This window comes from Orbicella faveolata, unplaced genomic scaffold (assembly GCF_042242905.1).
Source record: "Orbicella faveolata isolate gen_17 unplaced genomic scaffold, um_ofav_v1 contig_46, whole genome shotgun sequence".
Classification (NCBI taxonomy): Eukaryota; Metazoa; Cnidaria; class Anthozoa; order Scleractinia; family Merulinidae; genus Orbicella; species Orbicella faveolata.
This window is the reverse complement of record NW_028301576.1, coordinates 19,152,501-19,173,585: the sequence shown is the minus strand read 5'-3', so window position 1 is coordinate 19,173,585 and position 21,085 is coordinate 19,152,501. Positions and strand designations below refer to the sequence as shown.

Here is a 21,085-nt window from a genome sequence, read left to right as displayed (position 1 = left end):
CTTCAACAATTGTTTTTGGGAAACTTTTTTAATTTACCTCAGAGGCACGAAAACTGATTAATTCCTAAGTTAATTGAAGCTGATGGGTATTCAGACCTGTATTCACTTCTTCTTTGCCAGACTCAGATGCCTCGCATCTTTTCGCTCTACACAGAGACTCCTCATCAACTTTTGTGCAGGGGAAAACCGAGGGTACGGCTCCCAGTTTCAATAAGTGTACTCAGTTTAAAATCACCTGGCAAGAAGTGCTCGGAACAACAGAAATTATTTCGTACCGAGGTAAAATAGACATCTCCACGTTTCATAAGTATTTCCCACCTTTTCCTTCTTTGTTTATCTAGCTTGTCCGAAGGAAAATCAGTCGTGGAAATGATAAATCAGGTCGGTTTTTGCTTCGATTATTAGAGTTTTGCAGCCGCCCAACACTTGTGTCCAACTCTTTTTCTTTTCCTTACCACATTTGCTCCAGACAAGTTGCTCTAACCTACATACATTCGAATTTTTTCGTTCTTCCCCAACATTTCGTCCGTCATTTTGAAAGCTGAGGGCTATTAAGACTCGCTTGCATGCAACTTCCGGTTTTTTCTGGAATCGGTGTATTGCGAAATTCGCTTCATTCCAACATGAATAATCTACGCACGGTATCCGGGCTAGCTAAGATAGAAGCGACTGTTTCTCGGGTGAAGCGTGTGGCTTTTCACGTAGAATTCTATACTAAGTTCCTTGCGATCGTCAAACATTTTTGTTTGTAAAAGAAGCTGGTATTCTTCGGAAACCAGTTGATTCGCACGTGCTCTTTGTCCGGGCCTTTCATAATTTATTTTTCCTTTTTTTCTCCTTCTTTCTTCCCAGGAGGGGGGGAGTGGGGGGTACAAAGAAGACATACATGGAGGTGCTAGACTTCTTATACAGAGACCTCTTACTCGGAGACAGGCGAGAAGTAACTTCTATTTTGCTATCCGCACGTGACCAACCCAGATACCTAATCACAGGACAGCGGATATTGTCAAGAGACTCGGAAAGCCGTGCGTGGGTTTCAAAAGGGTTAAATCTTCTCTAAAAGCAGGGTCTTGTAATTTATGCGCCCCTGATTGCAGAAGAGATGACGTAATTAAGGAACATGTGACCGGTTTAACAATAAAGTGGAGTTCCGGATTCCGGGCAGATTTCGCTGTGTTGAAGAACGAGAGGGGACCAAAAAGAAAGATACGGTATGTGCAGTAAGATGTGACAATACTGCCGAACCAAGAGGGGAATAAGTATGCACAAGATTACTTTTGAGGAGTCGACCTACTGACCGGTAAGAGAGAAGATGAACAACATGGGTTGAGAGTGAAAGACATCATTGTCGCAATCCCAGGCTCTGACCTTTCCAAAAGTTTGGAGAATGTTCAAAATAGTGGCGAGAAAACAGTTCGCAGCGTTCAGTGGATGATTTTATTTTGGAAAGAAGGACAGTGATCCGAGTGAAAGTTCTCAAAAGTGACCAACTGTCGAAAAATTTGCTAAACCCGCAACGAATTCAACTCGTAAGGAGCCGGCCATGACAATGAATCAACAGATGAACGGTGCGTACAAAACTCCAATTGGTACATTGTATTGTAAAGATCACCAAAATTGATCCAAACCGTGAGTAGTTGGTCTTTGTTCCTGTTTTATTGATATATTTTGATTGTGTTACGTATTGACATGCTACAATGAGTGATTTTTAAAGAAAAAAATATCCTAACCTCGAAAAAATAAGTGTCATATTTATATCCTTGCCTCTCCATAACGGTAGCCTAGGTAGCGGACGATTTAAAAATGGGGAAGGAGGGGGACCTTTTTTGCAACGCAGACTACATAATAGCCACCTCTCTACAACGGCCACTTTCCTCTGTCCCCAGGGTGGCCCTTATGGAGAGGTTCGCGGCTGGGATAGCTATTATGAGATTTAATAGATAGCTGAGATAGTGAGCTGAGATTGTGGCAGGATATTTGTCACGCGTCACGGAAGGTCGCGACTGCAATAGCAACAATGTTTATATGATCATATGTGTTAGTGTACCTAAACTTAAATGTACAAAGTATAAAGCGCAGGTTGAGATTTTGTTTGATACTTCGCAGTTTAGTTTGAAAGCATATTTATGGAAAGCAATGGTGTGAAAACTAATAGAAGTACAAACCAGATGTTTACACACACCCTTAAATCAAGCTGGAGCATACCTAGCTATTGCCGGTTTTCATATGACGTCATCTTTTTCCAAAATTAAAAGTAACCAATCCTTCTGAAGTTTTAGTTTCATCAGATAGAAGACCCTCTAAGATCTTGACGTTTTACAACGTTTAAGTTCGACAGGGTTCCGCATTTTATTATAGAGAACGATTGAATTTAAAAGTATTTGCGTTGCGTGACATTAAAATGGCGGCCCGAAAGGGCTTTCGCGTAATATAAGATCAGAAGAGGAGTTATCGTTCACGTTTTTGCTCACTGAACAGTTCAATTATCCGCTAAAATCATAAATGTTTTTGTGACATCGCAGCCTGCGAACAGGCTCTTCGATTCCAGTGAGTTGTGTTTGTTTGCTTATTGTGCTTTGTTTTTTTGTTTGTCCTTTTTTCTCGTGTGTGTGTGTGTGGGTTTTCTTTGCGATCGGAAACTCGAAAATGAGCGATAGCTCATTAAACAAAGGAAGACCCACCATATATCTTTCCCTTGAGCCAGTTTTTTAGCGTGTTTGCCTGTCCCTTCTAGCCGAAGATTCAACTTTTCCGGGCAAACTGGTCTGAGGTCAGAGTGTTACACAGCTCAACTCCTGTTCCTCCTCGAGATCCTCACGCACACTTTCGCTTGTTAGACTGATTAAAAGCAGTCTTCTATCTCCTCACAGCAATAGCATTTGCTTACGTTTGTCAGGAGATCGCAGCAACAGCTCCCACAGGTACACCTACGTGTGAAATAAGTTGTTCGAAAGTTAGGCAAACTGCTGTTTTCAGGTTACTTTCCATAGATTCAGCCATTTTGTAGATTGAGCATCACTCCAACATTCGCGACCAGAGATTGTTGGCAAGGCCGACTTACAAATCGCTCTTGCCTCCGCACATCGCTTTCCAAGCGCTTTTTCAACTCTTTCTTAAACCATGCGTTTTCTTTCGGTTTCCTACTGAAGTTTTCGAGCCACCTTTCTCATCTCCATCGGGCAGAAGCTCGTCTGCGTACGCCGTACCAGCGAATCGTTTCTTATTTTTGGATTCAGAAACACACGATCCTCCATTCACGACATTTTACACATACAAATAGGAAATAACGTTCGATTGTTCGCCTTTTAATTATCAGTCACATTGTAAGCCCGTCAAGCTTTCGGATCAGAGGCGAAGGTATACTAAAGAAATTTAAAAGGTAAAAAACGCGGTGGCCTCATGGTTAGTGCGCTCGTCTGCGGAGTGAGCGGTCCGGCCGGGGTTGAGTTCTGGCCAGAACATTGTGTTGTGTTCTTAGGCAACACAATTTACTCACACAGTGCCTCTCTCCACCCAGGTGTTTAAATGAGTACTGGCGAATTTAATGCTGAGGGTAACCCTGCGATGGACTAGTATCCTATCCAGGGGGGAGTAGAAATACTCCTAGTCGCTTCATGCTACAGAAACTGAGATAAGCTCCGGCCTGCTGGGCGACTTGGCTCGTAGGCGGACTTAACCTTTTTCTACCGGTAATGTATAAAGCCGAAAATCCCTTGCTCTCTGGCCCTTTGGGTACAATTCTCTTAAGAGCAAAAGCAATTTTCTCTCAACGCATGCACATTACAGATTAGTTAGTGTTACTGTCGACAAAATTTTAGATCGAAGATACATTTCATAGAAGGTCTCGACATATCTTGAAGATCTTGAATTCCAGCTTGCACTTCGGACAGGCAGTTTTCATATTTTACTTCCCTGCCCTTACTTTTTTTTTTATTTAGTTGGCAGACCTTGCCCATCCGGCATGTGAGAATGAAAAGTTACTATTTAATTGAACTGTAATAACATGAATGAACTGTCATAAAATGAACAACAGTAATTTCAATATTATTTTTCCAATTATGCAAGTTCAATTCAAGAAAACGTTTCAACATAAGATCGTTTGTATTAATTAAAAGAGCTGCAGATGAATCAGGTCTACAGGTGAGAGGATTGAGTCTACTTCCGGTCACATACACGAATCAGCGATCACGTTTCGTTACTGCTTCAATTTTGTGACTTTTCGTTTGTCTTAAACTCCGAACACCCCCGTTTTGAAATGGATTTATTGTCCAAACCGTCACCTAGAATACATTTAGAGCTCTTTTGGTATTTATGAGTGACATTTCAAAGCGAAGACTGCCGATCAATTTGTGGAACAGCACGTAATATTTCAAATATTTGTTTACCTGTCTGCCTTCTCAACAGAAGTAATCAAGGGTCGCCTTCCTCGTGGAAAATGCGCGCGTGCTGATAAATCCGCTACATGCTCATAACGCTCGCCAAAAATTGCTCTTGCTTCGAAATTCAAAAGGTACATATAATACTACAGACAGTAGCCGCAATGCTTAGTTTTTCACCTGATCACTGAAAGATCAGATCATGATTACGCTGGTGAAGAATGCTTGAAGTAGCTGTTGGCTTACAAGGTTCTACAGATATTGGCTAAACGAAACAATAGGTAAACAACACAAACATGTAGAGGTTTTAACGAGGTGCAGGTCGACTGGGGGTTGGAAAATACGATATGAATTGCAATGAGAACTCTCAACTATATCGTCACGTTTTCGCGACTGACCAAGATATATTTTTCGAAGGCAAATTTCCCGCAAGAGTCACTACGTGTATCATATTGTTTTATAAACAATGGAATTGAAAAATTAACATTGTAGCTTGCACATGCGTCGAGCCGTGATACCCTGAGGGTTCTCTTTAATTAAAGCGAACGAGTTGTCAAAATCTTGACACCTTTTGAGGGGCGTCTGTACAGGCTCTCCTTTCACCGGCACACTTCGCTCGCCGACTTCGCTTTTGCTAGAATGAATAGAAATCGCCCCTTTCTCCCGCCCTCAGCCTAATCCCCGTCTCTCGACCGAACAGGAAATGACTGACATTTCAGGCTACGCCTTTGCTTGTCCCGCGCGCAGCGTCTGAAAACCTGTTCGCACGCTATTGTTAGTTATTTTGGAGCTAACTAAATACACACGTGAGACCGTCAAACAAACACATTGCAAGGGTTATATGTCTTATTAAGACTCCTGTCAGTTCATATTCTGCAAGGGGAAAAGCCCTTACTCGCCATAAAAGTCAATTTAATGAAGGCAGCGACGAAGACTTGTATGACTAGTATATATCAGAGCTGTATATTGCAATCCCGGGGGGGGGGGTATTCCCAGAAAAATTGGGTGGGGGTGTGCGGCCCGCTTCCCAGAACTCCTACCCTATTTATGACCAAATCTGCGATTTTCCCTAACCTATTTATGACTTGACCAAAAATTCGATACCCTATTTAATTCAATAGCTGGTTTTCACATGACGTCACTAAAATTCGAACTACAAAACTATTGATCTTCCTGAGATTTTACTTTAATGATGTATAAGAGCAGCTGAAAACAAATATTCATACAAATTTTTGCTCCGAATGGGTTCTTGGTTTTGTGATACACTACGCTTGAATTTCTAAGCTTTTGCGTGACGCGGCACTTACGTGACGGCCTAGAGAGCTGTCATGATGGTTGAAAAAGTGACTTATTTCGGGGAACTTGGCTATCGGAACAGTTCCTGTCTTAGAAAAATTATTATTTTAATGTTTTAGAGTTCCTCGAGGGATAAATCCACGCTTTTGTAGCAAAACTCAGCGACAGATGTTTCTGTTGGTTTCCGGCCGCCATGTTGGTGCCCATACGGATGGGCACCAGCATGGCGTCTCCATACAAATCTCTATAAATTTGGGGAAAAAATTTCTCCGCATATCTCGCATAAGAAAAATTGCTGTGACCAGAATTTTGGCGAGAGGCTTCGCATATTTACCTTCTTTGATTTCCCAGATTCCGGACTTTATCTATTGACCGGTTTTGATTTTTACTTTGATCTATTTTGAATTGCGTGACACTGAAAACCAGCAACTGAAAACCACTCTGAAAACCACTCTGAAAACCACACTGAAAACCAGTCCCTGTTTCGGACTTGCCTTATGATTAGTTCCCTGTTCAGACCAATGTGAAACATAATTTGTGAAGGGCTTTTGTTGATGGTCTTATCGATAATGATGAAAACAAACAAACATACATACCCATATCAAGACTGAATGGCAAAAGCCATACCCTATTTATTACCAAAATAGCCGAAATCGATACCCTATTCATGACCAAAACGGCTGAAAAACCACACCCTTTGGGGCCGCACATACCTGTATAGCCCACATAAGGGAGTATCCCTCCCGCCCACCCACCCCCCCCCCCTGATTGCACTTTGCCCAATCTGCAATTGTCTCACTCGTTTTACTACTTCACTCCGTTTGATGAACCAAAAAGATTGGTTAACACATAATTATTATAAACATAAGACCGGTTCTGACAGTTAATCATAGAAAACGAAGATTCTAATCCTATTTTGGCTTATCGAGGGAGAAGAGAAGGCCAGAATTTTTGTTTCTGAGTGAATGTTATCGGTAAATACTTGACTACCAGTAATTTATTAATACACCGTTTTTTAGTCCTGAATATTTCGCAATAGGCATAGGCATAGAAATGTTGTAAAAACAACTCACCGTTCTTCCCCGAGCTCATATGCTGTATTTTCACCGGATCGGAAAGCTCAACATCAAAATCGTTCCCTGAAGTCCTTTCAATCTTGCTGTACCATGCGGAAACAATGCCTTCGCCCTCAACCCGGAGAACGTTGTTTTCGAAGCTCGAATAACTCGTTCCTTCACAGCGTAGTTTGCCAAGATCTTCTGTAAACTGAACCACGCTAGAATGAAACGGATCCAAAACGGGAAGCCTGCAAGCAACGTCGCGTACACGTTCCTTGGATAAAACACTAGTTGGAGAGCGAATTTTACCAGTGTAAGACTTGAAAAGTAAAGTTCCTTGATACAGAAGCATAAAGGACACCAAACAAATAACAAATAACAAAACGACCATCAGACGAGAGCGAGCATATTTCACAACATAGAAGGGGTTGCATATACGCTTTAATCGGGTGTTAGACATTTTAGATATCCGCTATGGCGACATCGACTGCTTGTTCGTGAGAAAGAAACATGACACTGCTGTTTATGGTGCTTTGTAGAGAGCTAAGACATGACGTCATAGGCTGTCAGAGGTGTCATTAGTATTGTCAGAGCTGTTCGTTCTGTAATAACACAGTTCTTTAAGCCTCCCTCTCTATTTTTAAGGTTGCTGTGGTAAACTTGTCCTGACAGTCCGAGTTTCACTTGTTTGTCAGCAAGCAATCCGTGGATGTCTGCTTACAACAAGCATCGATTACGGCTATCGATGCGAGTCTTAAAGGTAGCTTGCGTCACGACAGTCCATACAAAGTGTATACAGTCGACAGGTCAAATCTCGCCCGCAATTACGGACATCTGCTATTACGAACAACCCGCTATTAAGGACACCCCGCTATTACGGACATCCCACTATTTAAACACGGACCTCGCTATTACACCGGCCACCCACTATTAATGTACGGAAACAACTTCCGCTCATGATTCGGAATTGCGGGCACCTGATTAGGCTCGACCGAACAGCGGCTGGTAATCGAGTCTAACATGTACCTGATGTCGTCGCAAAGTAATATTTTTAATGTTTCACTCTAGTTACGACGGACAACTTGGATTCTGCATTCTTGTAATCTTTACTAGTTGTGCACTAATTTGGACTGCATAAGATGATTATGTGTCAAAGTAGATTATATGATTCGTACTACAAATTAAAAGGAACACAAATAATGGTTCCGGACGGTCTCTGCTATAACGAGAGTTGACCAGTTGACTATGTAAGATTTGCTGTGAATATCAAGCTCCCCATTTTTTTAGTTATTTCGTTAATTTTAACATATTACCCATTCTCCACTCCTCCCACCCACCTCCTCACCACGACGGAGATGATGGCAGTAACCGTCGGAAGGGTCTATTTAGGTGAGTTTTGAATTTTAGAAAACTCTCGAGGTTTCTTGCTTCTGGTTCATGGTTAAAAAAGCGCCACAATTTGCATCGTTAGAATTTTATTAGCTTCGTAATAATGCCACTATTAGTCGATAAGTTGAGCATGATCCGACTCGTCCTCAGGCCCCTTTGTAAGCGTCTCTTTCACTTTTTAAAAGTTACCTGCCTCGATGATTACAATTACACAAATACCAAATACCAAAAAAATCTGAGCGAGTGATCTCAACTAGTAGGTAAAAAGGTAAACTGGTTTGCATGCGAGCCAAGTGGCCAAGCAGGCCGGAGCTTATGCCGGTTTCTGTAGCATGAAGCGACTAGGAGAATTTCTACTCCCCCCTGGATGGGATACTAGTCCATTGCAGGATTACCCCCAGCATTAAATTCACCGGTGCTCATTTAAACACCTGGGTGGAGAGAGGCACTGTGAGAGTAAATTGTCTTGCCTAAGAACACAACACAATGTTCCTGGCCAGAACTCAACCCGGACCGCTCACTCCGCAGACGAGCGCACTAACCATGAGGCCACCGCGTTTTTTACCTTTTAAATTTCTTTAGTATACCTTCGCCTCTGATCCGAAAGCTTGACGGGCTTACAATGCGACTGATAAAAGGCGAGCAATCGAACGTTATTTCCTATTTGTATGTGTAAAATGTCGTGAATGGAGGATCATGTGTGTTTCTGAATCCAAAACTAAGAAACGATTCGCTGGTACGGCGTACGCAGACGAGCCTCTGCCCGATGGAGATGAGAAAGGTGGCTCGAAAACTTCAGTAGGAAGCCGAAAGAAAACGCACGGTTTAAGAAAGAGTTGAAAAAGCGCTTGGAAAGCGATGTGCGGAGCCAAGAGCGATTTGTAAGTCGGCCTTGCCAACAATCTCTGGTCGCGAATGTTCGAGTGCTGCTCAATCTACAAAATGGCTGAATCTATGGAAAGTAACCTGAAAACAGAAGTTTGCCTAATTTTCGAACAACTTGTTTCACGCGCAGGTGTACCTGGGTGGAGAGAGGCACTGTGAGAGTAAAGTGTCTTGCCGAAGAACACAACATAATGTCCCTGGCCGGGGCTCGAACCCGGACCGCTCGATCCGGAAACGAGCGCACTAACCATGAGGCCAACGCGCCTCCCACGATCTGAGCTAGTAAGTAAGTATAAATGTTCATATTCATCATAAATTACACCATCTGAAATAAATAAACTTTAAACGCAGGGCTTACCCGCTGCAAAATATAAGCTCATCTACTGTCGCATATATTTTTTAATCCGAGTCCGGTGATGTCATTCAATTTCTTGCGATGGAGCTTTAGCACCCCATGGCGTGGGTTTTGAACAAAAGTGAAAAAGAAGTTTTTCATTGTTTTTGGGCAAAAGATTTCGGTGAACAATAACAAAATTTTCGTAAAAGAGGATAGGTTTCCATTATACAATATGGCTGGTCTTTGTAAGCGTCAATTCGACTGATGTCCCCTACAATTGAAGGAACACCGTTGTTCATTCTAACAGAGGTCTCATAAAATCCCTCATTCGGAGATGTAAGAATCTGAAGCTGATACAATGTGTCCCTAACAAGAGTGTTTTCCGCTTTATCTCCCAAAACTATTTCACAATTGTCGCACGTATCAGTTGTGCCGTGCTTCGTGTCTTGAAACCTTTGCATGGCTTCTTTTGGCATCTCACGGAACGCGGTCTTTATCTCCTTCAAAATCAACCGCTGACACAACTTTGATAGTTCATCACCTTGTGACGTCAGATTGTTGATATATTCTAGTACAGCTGCCGCTGATTTTTTAACTGCCGGCTCATCAATTGACACGGGTTCCAAATCAAGGCATGGACACCAATGATCTTCTACGCCAGCGCTAGCACAAGTGCGATTTCTCTCGTCAATCCGGGTAAACAAGCTTTGACCGCTGGGGTATTGGGGGTATGACAAGATGTGGCGTAAGGTAGCATAAACATCAAATGGCGATGTTAGAACGCGGGAGTTATGCACGAGGTTATTGTAGAGGTCTGCGTGCTTCTCACGAAACCATTTGGGTGTCGTGATTGACATGAATGGAAACCTCTCTTCCAGTTTACCTTGAATCGTTTTTCTAAGGCTCGAAAATCGCGCCCCGTGATCGGCGAAAACAATCAGCAGAGTGCTGTTCAGGAACGATTCTTTCTCAAACATTTGCAAGAACTCTATCAGGTCGTCATCTGCATAACCAATCGCGTTCAGGTCGTCGTGTGAAATAGCCGCGTGGGATGAGAGCCCAAACTTTGGTTTGTCTTTGTATCTACGAAAAAAACTCAGCAGGTATTTCAAAGACATGTCGTGTGATGGTCGATTATTAATACAGAGCCCTCTCAAAATTTTGTCAGCCTCCATCCAGAACGGCCTTGCGTCATGATCCGTCGGCGGATCTTGGAAACCGTGCAAGCGATAATTGAACGAAGCATACCGTGGCATGTCTTCCGAGAACATGGTAGCGTATCCCTTCTCTTTGTAGTTTTTAAATATCCACCTCCAGCTGTCCACGGGTTTAGAATATCTTATTCTCTTCCGAGCTTCCTGCTGTGCCTTCTCCGGCAACCCAGTAAGCATTGCCGCCAGTTGCGCGGTGGTACCGTCTCCTACGATTGTCTCACCTGTCAATCAAACAAAAATGGCTAAGTAGGCGTCAAACTTCCCTCTGTTCTCTCGGTACCTTCAAGATTGTTAACTATACTGTTAAACCTCCCGTACCTGGATATCATTGAGAGCATAAAATTGTCCATATAGGCGAGGTGTCTCCTTGAAAGAGATTGGACATGCATTGTTTTCATGTGGATAGGAGAATGCTATGTAAAGCAAATTAACCGTAAATGACTAATTGTATTCTATATTTTACTACGAGTTTCAATGTTTCAATTTTATATATCTTTAGTTATATATTTTTTAGCATTTAGAAGTTTTTAATCAACGCTGTAATAATTTTGGTTTAATTTAATGTTTTGATCGTCATCATTTTTATTTCAGGACCTCCCTGGACCACATTAGTGAGTGGAGCCTCCTGTATAAAGATTATTATTATTATTATTATTATTATTATAATTATTATTATTATTATTATTATAAAGTACTGTGCAAAACTAATGCGAACAAAATACGTGATTTTCGGCTTTTACTCTCGCGAAGTTTCGTCGAAAGTTCGTTTTAAAGTTCGAGAGGAATTTCTCGGCATGTTGAGCGATAATTCGCTGGACCAAGGGGCTGTATTCGTCGACAAGCCCCCAAACGGCTCGGAATTTTGTCAAAATTCACTTGCAGAACTTTTGCACAAGATTGTATCTGTCTGCAAGAGCAGTCCATTATCGCGAGGTTCGATGACATGCTAACTCACCTTGCAGCAACACTGAGTCTAGATTCTTGGTGAGGTATTCTAAACTGTTTGGCATTTTTCTTATAAAGTTAGCAGCTGATGTGGAGTCAAACATAACGAGTGCTACATCCAGTGGAATACCACCAGGCTTAGGTTGTCGCTCGAGAACTTCCTTTTTAGGAAAGACGTGCATATGTAGGTCTGATTTCGTCTCGCCCGAAGACGTTTTAACGTCTACTCGGATGAAATCGGTGTCCACCGATACATTTCCAAAAAAGGCATCTGTAGACACAAAGGAAGACATTTTTGACGTTGAATCAAACAAGAGACCAAGCAGTTACATATATGTCTTTGTAGGGGCCTCCAGAGACTAGACACTTAGTTGTCAACAACTATTTGTTAAAGACAACTAAATGCTACAATCATGAACAAAAGTGTTGACACATTTGAGCAAAACAAACGCTTTCTGTCGGCGTCCTCCCGTAATTTGAAACAACATCTTTTTTGTCGACGGACAACTCCCCCTCTTACCCTTTTCAATGTTGAAATACGCTCCGTAGACACTGTTTACGTGGTTACAACATTGAAAAGGGGAAGAGGAGTCGAAATGTGAAAATTGAAAATTGAAAAACTCACGCGTTCAACGAAACAGGTCTTTTTCGGGACGTGTCTCAACTGTTTTTATCCATGATTGTAACTTCACTGCTGGAATAATCGCCAATTTATGCCGCGCTATTGATAAACATTCTCACCACCCTATTCTGACCATTTAGACCAGTCCTGAGGGAAAGTCATTAACCTATTTAAGTCATGTTTTCTAATTTTATTCCCTCTTTTCGCGATGTTTTGCTAGCACGTGCACCACGGGCAAAAAGTTTTTAGTCCGCCCGTACAAACTTCGCCGAAGCTTTGTCCTTCTGCAATGGCTGCTCCTGTTTTACCTGCTGAGCCCTACCCTGTCGCTCTTGTTAATTTAGATTGTCAGAATCCTCCTGTTCCGGCCGTACCTAACGTTGTGCCCGCCGCTCCGCAAGTCCAGGCAACAAACAACGTGCAAGCGGCCGTCCCTGAAGTTTAACCTGCTGAGGTATTCTTTACCTGCATCTTTGTTGTTCGAGGTTTTTCTTATTTATCTTTGATACTTAGGGGTGGCATATATTCATGGGAGGATTCTACTGTTCATTCGCGCCGCAGCCGCGTGTTCATTTGTTGCTGTCTAGTTTCCATCTTTTTTCAAGTTTATATTTAGCTTTTGTTTTGCGGGCTTAGCTATAGTTGCTCCTTTACCAAGCGTAGGTTTTCTTCGTGTTTAGTGTAAGGCTGTTTAGTTTTGACAGGCGACCTGGTTTGCTAGTGTTTTTAGCGTTAGTTCATTCGGTATTGCAGGACGCAAACTCAGTTTGCTTATGTGTTTAGCATTTTAGTGGTTAGTGTCTCTCGGGTAATTTATACTCACGTATCTAGTGCAAATTCTTGTTTCTGTTTTGAGCGTGGATATTAGCCGGTGTTGAGTGTTAGAGTTTACCCCGTGTCGAGCGTTTAGGTCGCTTGCGTTCCGGGTCGAGCGCGTGGATGTCTATCGTTTTTCTATCGTATTAGTTGTTCGTGTGTCCGGCGCGTCAGTTGCTCGTGTGTCGGGCGTACAAGTTGCTCTTATCTCTAGCGCGAGTGTCGCTCGTTTGTAGAGCGTATTGCTTGTGCGTCGAGTGTGAGAGTTTATAGCTGCTCGTGTGTCGAGCGCAAGAGTTGCTCGTGTGTCGAGCGTGAGAGTATGTTCGTGTGTCCAGCGTAAGAGTTGCTCGTGTGTGCTTGCGTTTAGTTGTCGACAACTCTTCTCACACATAATGTTTTTTAGTTGTCGATAACAAATAGTTGTCGACAACTACATGTTCAGTCAGCTGTGGAGGCCCTAAGTGATTGAATGTCAGCTTACATGTGGCTTGCGTTTGCAACTGTTGCACTGAGTCCAACCTTGCACGAGAGCCCATGCGCACATGGTGTGAGCAAAGTTAACTTTGCTCGGCGAGAGAACTTTTTTCATTGGTAACATTGTAAAACAATTGATTCGTGTTTCAACCAAATTCTAATGACTGGTTATCTGCGATATCATGATGTTGTTCCAACGAAATGGGTTGTCTAATAGATATGTCAACCAAAACCAGAAAAGAATCGGTTGGCATTTAAATAAAGCGGTAATACACAATGAGAAAAAAGGTTCAAATTGCATGACAAAAAAGAGGTTATGTCGTCGTGTATGGGTACAGTGAAGAAATAACCATTGTATTGCCTTCGTTTAGGAGACATTGGTTAGCTGTGGTTCATTGATTGGTCTATTGTATCAGTTCTTATATACCAGCAAAAACAGAAATTCGGTCACACATTCTTCACTCTAACCACTGCACGGTCGACTTAATAAAAAGCAGAAAAGTTATAACGCCGCACGAATGACAAACAAAGAATGTTTTCAGCAGCATACCTATTAAAAGGAGTCGGAATTAGAATAAAAAGGGATTTAAACCGGGGGTTATATTTAGATAGACGTGGTCCGAATGCGACACATGTGGATAATTAGTTTTTGAATTGTGATCACCTCGATGCGCACAGCGGCGGTCAATTTTGCCTTGGGGTACACCGGTGAGAATTGACTTAACGAGAGAAAAAATTACGCTGCCCACCCCCAAGTGCAGTTTAATTGTTGTGCCGAAAGTTTTCCGATCAACGGCGACGATTTTGGCTTGGCTTCGGACGAAGTCCCTCAGGGCTACCAAGAACAAAAGGCTATTCATTTTTGCTGAAAGTGAGATGTTGAGCCGGAACGATAGACCATTTCTTGAAATAAGGGCAAAACCGAAAAAGACTGAAAACTGCTTGTACTTTCGCCTTCGAATAGATTACGTTCAGAGTCTGCCATTTATACGCTACGCCGCAAAAATCCAAAGTCATACTGTGTGCAGCAGAAGATTGAATTTTAAACAGAATTCTTACACCTCATTAAGAACTCTCTCCGAACCGGTATAATTTACGTTAAGAGCTTCGAAAAGCTGGCGGACATGCTCCCCCTAAAACTCAGCCAAAATCTAGGAATTTGAATCAGATGAGTTCGATCAAGGATGGAGAATCTTTTTTCCCCTTTCCCTGTTCTCTGTGCGTAAACTTCCACGGGAGAAAATCTATCATGAAAAATTATAAATAAAAAACTAAAACTGGTCACAATATTGTTCTAAAAATACTTTTTCTCTGTAAATAACGGTGTTGATCCTTTTGTTTGTCAACCATCTGCTGCTTTCTTGCTGAAATGTCTGACACACAACGGCAGGTCACATTCAGTAAGTATATATTATAATTTTACTTCAGTGTAGTAATTTTACTTTGTAGCTTAGTTTACTTTAGTCCATACCATATGTTCATATGTGTTAAGAGACTAATAGTCGCGTGACCGTGACATGTTGTGTTACCCGAGTTAACAATTGACATGTAATACGAGATTTTGTATTTTGAGTCTTTTGTTTCGTTCTGTCGTATTATCGAGATCGTGTTGTAAGTATTATGGAACGCCAGAACTGTCTTATGATACTTTTTTTATTATATTTGGGTGGTTATGTCATTATATTTAGTACTTATGTTATTATATTCGGTGATTAACTCATTATACTCGGTGCTTATTCCATTATACTCGGTGCTCATGTCTTTATATGCGGTGCTCTCTTCGTTATATTCGGTGCTTATTCCATTATAGTCGGTGCTTCCCTCGTTATATTCGGTGCTTTCTTCGTTATATTCGGTGCTTTCTTCGTTATATTAGGTGCTTTTTTCATTATATTCGGTGCTGTTTTTATTATATTCGGTGCTTTCTTCGTTATATTCGGTTCTAACTTTGTTTGGTGTTTTCTTCATTATTACGGGTGCTAACACTATTATATTCGGTGCTCTCTTCCTTATATTCGGTGGAAAGTCCATTATATTCGGTACTTCCTTGTTCGGTGCTTACTTCATTATATTCGGTGCGTTCTTCATTATATTCGGTGCTTTCTTCGATATGATCGTCACCAGTCTTCGCAAGGGGCCGTACAATTTGGAGGTAGTCTAGGGAAAGCCAACAGGGCTGAATAACGTCTACGCATGTGCAAGAGGTCAGCACAACAAAATCAAATTTCGGCGCGAACGTGATGTGTGGTTCTTTCGTGTTCAGTTGAATGACGACAAGAAAGGAGCAGAAATTTTTCCATTATTTTGGCACCTAAACGCAAATATCTCCTTTTTATGCTTTGGAAAATGACAATTTGAACAATTCGAAGTTTTTGTTCCCAAAGAAATGCCGAGAAATACAAGAAAACTTGTAGTTAACGCGGTAAATATTTAGAGCTTTGGATTCAACCGCCACGATTCAGCGTCGTTTCGATTGACAGTCGTTTGCTTCGTTTGAGAGACAAATGATGTTTGGGGGACATTGACGGCAACACGAGAGTTTGGAAAAGTGTCGCCAGACGTGAGTATTACGATCTTAGTTTGTTTTGTAATTAAAATGGCACCTTTCATTAGCGAGTCGTAAAATTTATTTTAACACAAACGCTGTGGTGTGGAATTGCTGTCGTAAAACCTGTATGGTCAGCACCTGCATGCACTCGTAAGCTTACTCGCAAGACTTAAAGCTCAAAAAATGCTTTCTCCAGGAACGTATATTGTTCGCTACATGTACCTATACAACTGTAGAGTACTTTTATGTACAGAGTTTGCTTATCTTAATCGATCGATATATTTCATTATCTAAATGAAACACATGTTACTGTTCCTAAATTATGTGGGATGCTGTTAATCGTTTTAAACCATGAAAGCAGTTCAAACGCTACATCGTTTGGGGCCATTGCCAAAAATGCTCCACTTGTCCCATGGTAATGACTGTCAAACACAGTTATTCCATTCTGTGTAGGGATGAATGCCACCGTTTTGTCATTTATAATGAAGATACATGCTGTCTTGGTATTGTTCAGCTGGGCTTGGTTTAAGTGGTACGGCAGGCTTGCTGCAGGAGTCTGCTCTCTGATGATACTGACTGGCAACTCTGCAGAGAAATCAAGGCTATCAAGGGCTTTTGTCTGCTCCATTTTAGTTGCTGCTTCCTGCACACCATACAGCTGCCCACCACTGTTTTCATAGTATTTAAACATAGCGGTCTGGCACTGGCTATAAAATATAATGTATAACGTATAATGTATATTAAAAGCTTTTCTACTGCATCTGCATGAGCATAAACACTCATTCGAATGGAAGAACCATTTCTAATTATTTATAACTATTTTTTAAACATTAATTAATGCAGTGGGCGATGATGTGGAGGGAATGTTTAATCAGAAAAATCATATCGTTTTAGAATATACAAATTTACTCATCTGTCGTACCTACATGTTTCCTCTTGTTGCAGTGCCTCCTCAGAGTTATTTAGTTTTAATTAGTAAATACAATTATACAAACAGTATACTTTATCCTACAGGAATGGTAAATTTGTTGAAACTTATACATGTATACCTGAAGATGTTATTTCCTTATTTTCCAGTGTTTTCCCAAGTTGACTGACCATGCTTTGTGAAGCATTCTCCTAAGAAGATTCATACCAAAACATTGTCTCCATGTTGTTATTACTGACAATTTTAATAATTAGAAACTGATTATTATCATATTTAATTATTATATGTACATGTACCTGTCTGCCATCAGGCGACTGAACACTGGTTGGAGAGGAGGTTGACGGTTCACTGTTTCTCTGGAATGTAAGGAGCAGATACATGATAAAATATTTTGGTATAGTTCTGGAACGATTTTTTGTGATAAGAAAGTAGCAAATATGCAGTATTGTTTTGGTGGGCAGAATTGGCAAATAAACAAACGAACAAAATATGGCTCCAGCCTATTTTGTGTGTGGGTGTGTGTGTGTGTGTGTGTGTGTGTGTGGACTTTGTGGGACTGGTATTTCAGCTTCAGGGGCATCAAGTATTAGTTATATGTTGTATAATTATCTCAATGTTGCATTAGACGAAAACAAGCACTTCACTTACTTGTACTGGTGGAGCATAATCTGGTTCACTGGAGAAAACACTATCAGCAATCATGAACACTTATTACACCATCGGGTTCCGGGCCGGTAAGTAGAAACATTAGCTCCTACCCGATCAAAGAGACGGTAAAACCGCCTGGGGACTTTTCTTTTCGACAGCTCAGTGGAGTGCTCCAAGAGTGGAGACGAGCAATATTCATTCGCTTCCCGAGTGGCTCTCATCCAATGCCGAGTACAGACCCAGCAGTTTAAATTCCCGTCCACGAACCGAGCAATGGCTTCGTCAAACCGCCTCAATCGACCTTGGCATGTTTCTCCAGCTCGTGTTCGCTTAACAAACCAGAAAGTCCGCTCATTTGGTTTTGCATGTGCCCCAAAGAACAATAGAATGGACGTAAATAAAATCCAAAACACGGCGAAAGATGTCATCTCCGAAGTCCTCGATAAATCTATCGTGTTCACGCGCTGTTTTCACCAGTTGTACAAACTTTAAACCCCTGTGTACAAAAAGGTATGTGCCGGCCAATGGTCGAGGGAACTAGTGTAAAGATTTCTTTCTACCGTTTTTAGTTTGGCTCTACTTTTTCACCATAAACCGGGCGCTATACGAAACTTTTAAGAAACGCCGCCATTTTTTCGAGGTTTGTTATGGTGCCCAGGCCGTTCGCGGCAGCGCGGGCCATGAGATCTTGCACATGCGCAGACGTTATTCAGCCCCGTTGGGAAAGCCGGGAAAAACGGGTGTCACGAAAACTCAGACCCCGAAGCCTCAGACCCCGAAAACTCAGACCCCTCGAAATTAAAAACTCAATTGTTATCACCTGAATTGCTCTATGGCCACAATGGGGCGAGATGTTTATCTTCTCCGGTTTATGTTGTGGCGTCGATCGAACGGTGAAAAACAAATATTTAACTTCTCAGGTTTATCGCTGTCGCGTCGATCAAACAGTGAAGAACTAACAAGGTTTAGAACAGCAGCCGACACTGTTTTTCAAAACAGACCTTTTTTATGCAATCGTATGCAGCAAAAAAATGTGTTGTTCTCTGAAACATACTCGTTTGATCGCAATCTGCTTTTTGACTTTATGTGCGTTGGGTCTGAGTTTTCGGGGTCGGAGGTTTCGGGGTCTGAGTTTTCGTGACACCCGTTTTTCCCGGCTTTCCCTAGACTACCTCCAAATTGTACGGCCCCTTGCGAAGACTGGTGACGATCATATCGAAGAAAGTACCGAATATAATGAAGAACGCACCGAATATAATGAAGTAAGCACCGAACAAGGAAGTAACGAATATAATGGACTTTCCACCGAATATAAGGAAGAGAGCACCGAATATAATAGTGTTAGCACCCGTAATAATGAAGAAAACACCAAACAAAGTTAGAACCGAATATAACGAAGAAAGCACCGAATATAATAAAAACAGCACCGAATATAATGAAAAAAGCACCTAATATAACGAAGAAAGCACCGAATATAACGAGGGAAGCACCGAATATAATGAAGACAGCACCGCATATAAAGACATGAGCACCGAGTATAATGGAATAAGCACCGAGTATAATGAGTTAATCACCGAATATAATAACATAAGCACTAAATATAATGACATAACCACCCGATATAATAAAAAAAAGTATCATAAGACAGTTCTGGCGTTCCATAAAGTATACAGTCAAACCGGTATATAACGGTCACCCTTGGGAAATGGCCAGGTGACCGTTTATATACAGGGTGACCGTTGTACACAGGTTCCCTTTTAACTTCCCTGGAAGTCAATAAATAGCATTTTTATGTGCAACTAATCACTCAGTTTCGTTTTATTGACAATAACGGGTAACAGCAACGCAATAAACACGATAAAAAAGGCCCATAAAATGTCAGTGGTGTACTTTTAGGGAGTTGCAGTCTAATAAAAGCTAATCAACAACCTTTACAGTGGAAAATCACGTAATTTACATTTATTGACAACAATTTGAAACAGATAAGTACAGCACAACGTTATAATCTGGGAACTTAATTATGAAATTGAAAACAGTATGGTGCGGTTGTATTGTTGCAGTTACAGTAACTATTGTTTGAAAGCGACGGCACTTTGATGTTAGGCCCGTTCCAAACGCCGCTCCATTCATGCGACGAACCCAACTGAAGAGCGGCGTTTGAATCAGTTTGGTTCGGCAGGTTAGGTTTGGTGCAAAGAACATTAAATTCGGCAGGGTCTGTCGCACTATGCGACGTTGGAGCGAGAGCTGATTCATACGGCGTTCTCCTCATGTGTCGAACTAATGCATAAATTACAGTTATTTATTTTTCATATAACGGGACTAGTGATTGGCTCAAAATTGAGTGGTGTGACTAGTCATGCATGAAGCTCAAAGTCGTGGCTAAAAATAAAGACAACAAAATACCAGTATGTCTTCGATTTAGAAGAAACGGGACTGTACGAGAGAGTTTCTTTAGCGCAAATTCATTTTTTTTACCTTTCTTCGTGATAATAGCCCAGCTTTAACAAGTCGATTTAACCGGGAGAAAACCTGTCTAAATACAAATACTGAACCTCGAGATTGAATTTGCTTCCCTAAATATTGCTATATCAACATGATAACAGCGAAATGTTAGTCACAGCTTTTCTATTTGGACGGAGTTCGTGAATTTAGAACGCATATTTTCTCGTCGAAAATTTTTACCACCGGCTTCCGAATTAAGTTCGATGCAAATACGCCGTCTGAACCAGCCGTCGCTCCAAAGTCGCTCTAAAGTCGAACTTAATCAAGTTTGGTTCGGCACATGAGTGGAGCGGCGTTTGGACCGGGCCTTGTCTGCCGCAAGCATATGTCGGACGTAGGCGATGACATGTATTAGTAATTGTGTTAGTACTGATAATTGTATTCTGGTGAGACCCCTGCCTTGGTGGCTGCGATTTAACGAGCTGATGAATAAAGTTGTCATTATTCATTAATCGTAACCCAATTTCGTTATTAATCAAAACTATAACAAAATTCTCGAACGTGATTGGCTATCAGCAACCCGATTTGAGCATTAATTAGACAGGGCGCGCGTCATGTTTGTAATTGGGCGGTACGCGTCATTTTGCGGGCGCTGTTGCGGTGCACTTTGTTGAGTAAACTGCTGTATTTTTAAGCATTCATAACGACGTTTAATCGTTCAGCGCTCAATCGATGGTTTGTTCGTTTCTCGAATTTTGTCATAGTTTTGATTAATTGGTCACAGCACATCGTGTCGTCCAATTCAGTCTGTAATCATACTCGTGATTAACAAATCGGACTTTCGCTTCGCGGTCGTCCGATTTTGTTCATCACTCGTATGATTACAGACCGAATTGGACTCCACTCAGTCCTATTACCCTTATTAATCATAACAATTACAATTTCCTCAAATGTGATTGGTGCATAAACTACTGTATTTTGCTCTAATTAATCTGCAAAGTTGTAATCGGACAGTGTAATCGGACAGTTGGCTGTAATCGGACACCTGCAATCGGACAGTTATATGAGCCAATCATTTTAAGTCCTCTCCACTAAGTCCAC

The 21,085-nt window shown here is 41.5% G+C and overlaps 3 protein-coding genes, 1 long non-coding RNA gene and 1 pseudogene across 4 annotated transcripts in view; 2 read left to right on the top strand and 3 right to left on the bottom strand.

The window, feature by feature from the left end:
* Nucleotides 1-7,348, bottom strand: part of LOC110041249 (uncharacterized) — a 38,893-nt gene extending 31,545 nt beyond the window's left edge. The window contains exon 1 of the mRNA XM_020746532.2: nt 6,746-7,348. Coding sequence (XP_020602191.1) covers nt 6,746-7,190 — 445 coding nt within the window. The 5' untranslated portion in view covers nt 7,191-7,348. The remainder of the gene's footprint in view (nt 1-6,745) is intronic.
* A 1,972-nt stretch (nt 7,349-9,320) lies between these two features.
* On the bottom strand, nt 9,321-11,793 carry LOC110041277 (uncharacterized). The gene is made up of 2 exons (XM_089276725.1): nt 11,511-11,793; nt 9,321-10,776 (listed from the first exon to the last, which is right to left on the bottom strand). Exons 1-2 carry the CDS (start codon nt 11,791-11,793, stop codon nt 9,497-9,499), a joined length of 1,563 nt encoding a protein of 520 aa, XP_089132851.1. The 3' UTR covers nt 9,321-9,496.
* A 3,710-nt stretch (nt 11,794-15,503) lies between these two features.
* LOC149098767 (uncharacterized) lies at nt 15,504-17,379 on the top strand. Its single transcript, XR_016203761.1, has 2 exons — nt 15,504-15,975; nt 17,041-17,379. It is a non-coding gene; the product is annotated as an uncharacterized LOC149098767 (long non-coding RNA).
* LOC149098768 (uncharacterized) lies at nt 16,157-17,083 on the bottom strand. The gene is made up of 2 exons (XM_089277963.1): nt 17,013-17,083; nt 16,157-16,670 (listed from the first exon to the last, which is right to left on the bottom strand). The coding sequence occupies exon 2, from the start codon at nt 16,652-16,654 to the stop codon at nt 16,250-16,252; it is 405 nt and encodes a 134-aa protein (XP_089134089.1). The 5' UTR covers nt 16,655-16,670; nt 17,013-17,083; the 3' UTR covers nt 16,157-16,249.
* Nucleotides 17,380-17,591: 212 nt separating the features above from the next.
* The window catches only part of LOC149098766 (uncharacterized), an 8,077-nt pseudogene continuing 4,583 nt past the window's right edge, over nt 17,592-21,085 (top strand).

Bases quoted from the DNA above. Each gene is read 5' to 3' on its own strand.
- LOC149098768 (XM_089277963.1), bottom strand. From the start codon at position 16,654: ATGTTTAAATACTATGAAAACAGTGGTGGGCAGCTGTATGGTGTGCAG.
- LOC110041277 (XM_089276725.1), bottom strand. From the start codon at position 11,793: ATGTCTTCCTTTGTGTCTACAGATGCCTTTTTTGGAAATGTATCGGTG. The intron at 10,777-11,510 runs GTGAGTTAGCAT...TTTGATTGACAG, and splicing joins AGACTCAGTGTTGCTGCAAG to GTGAGACAATCGTAGGAGAC.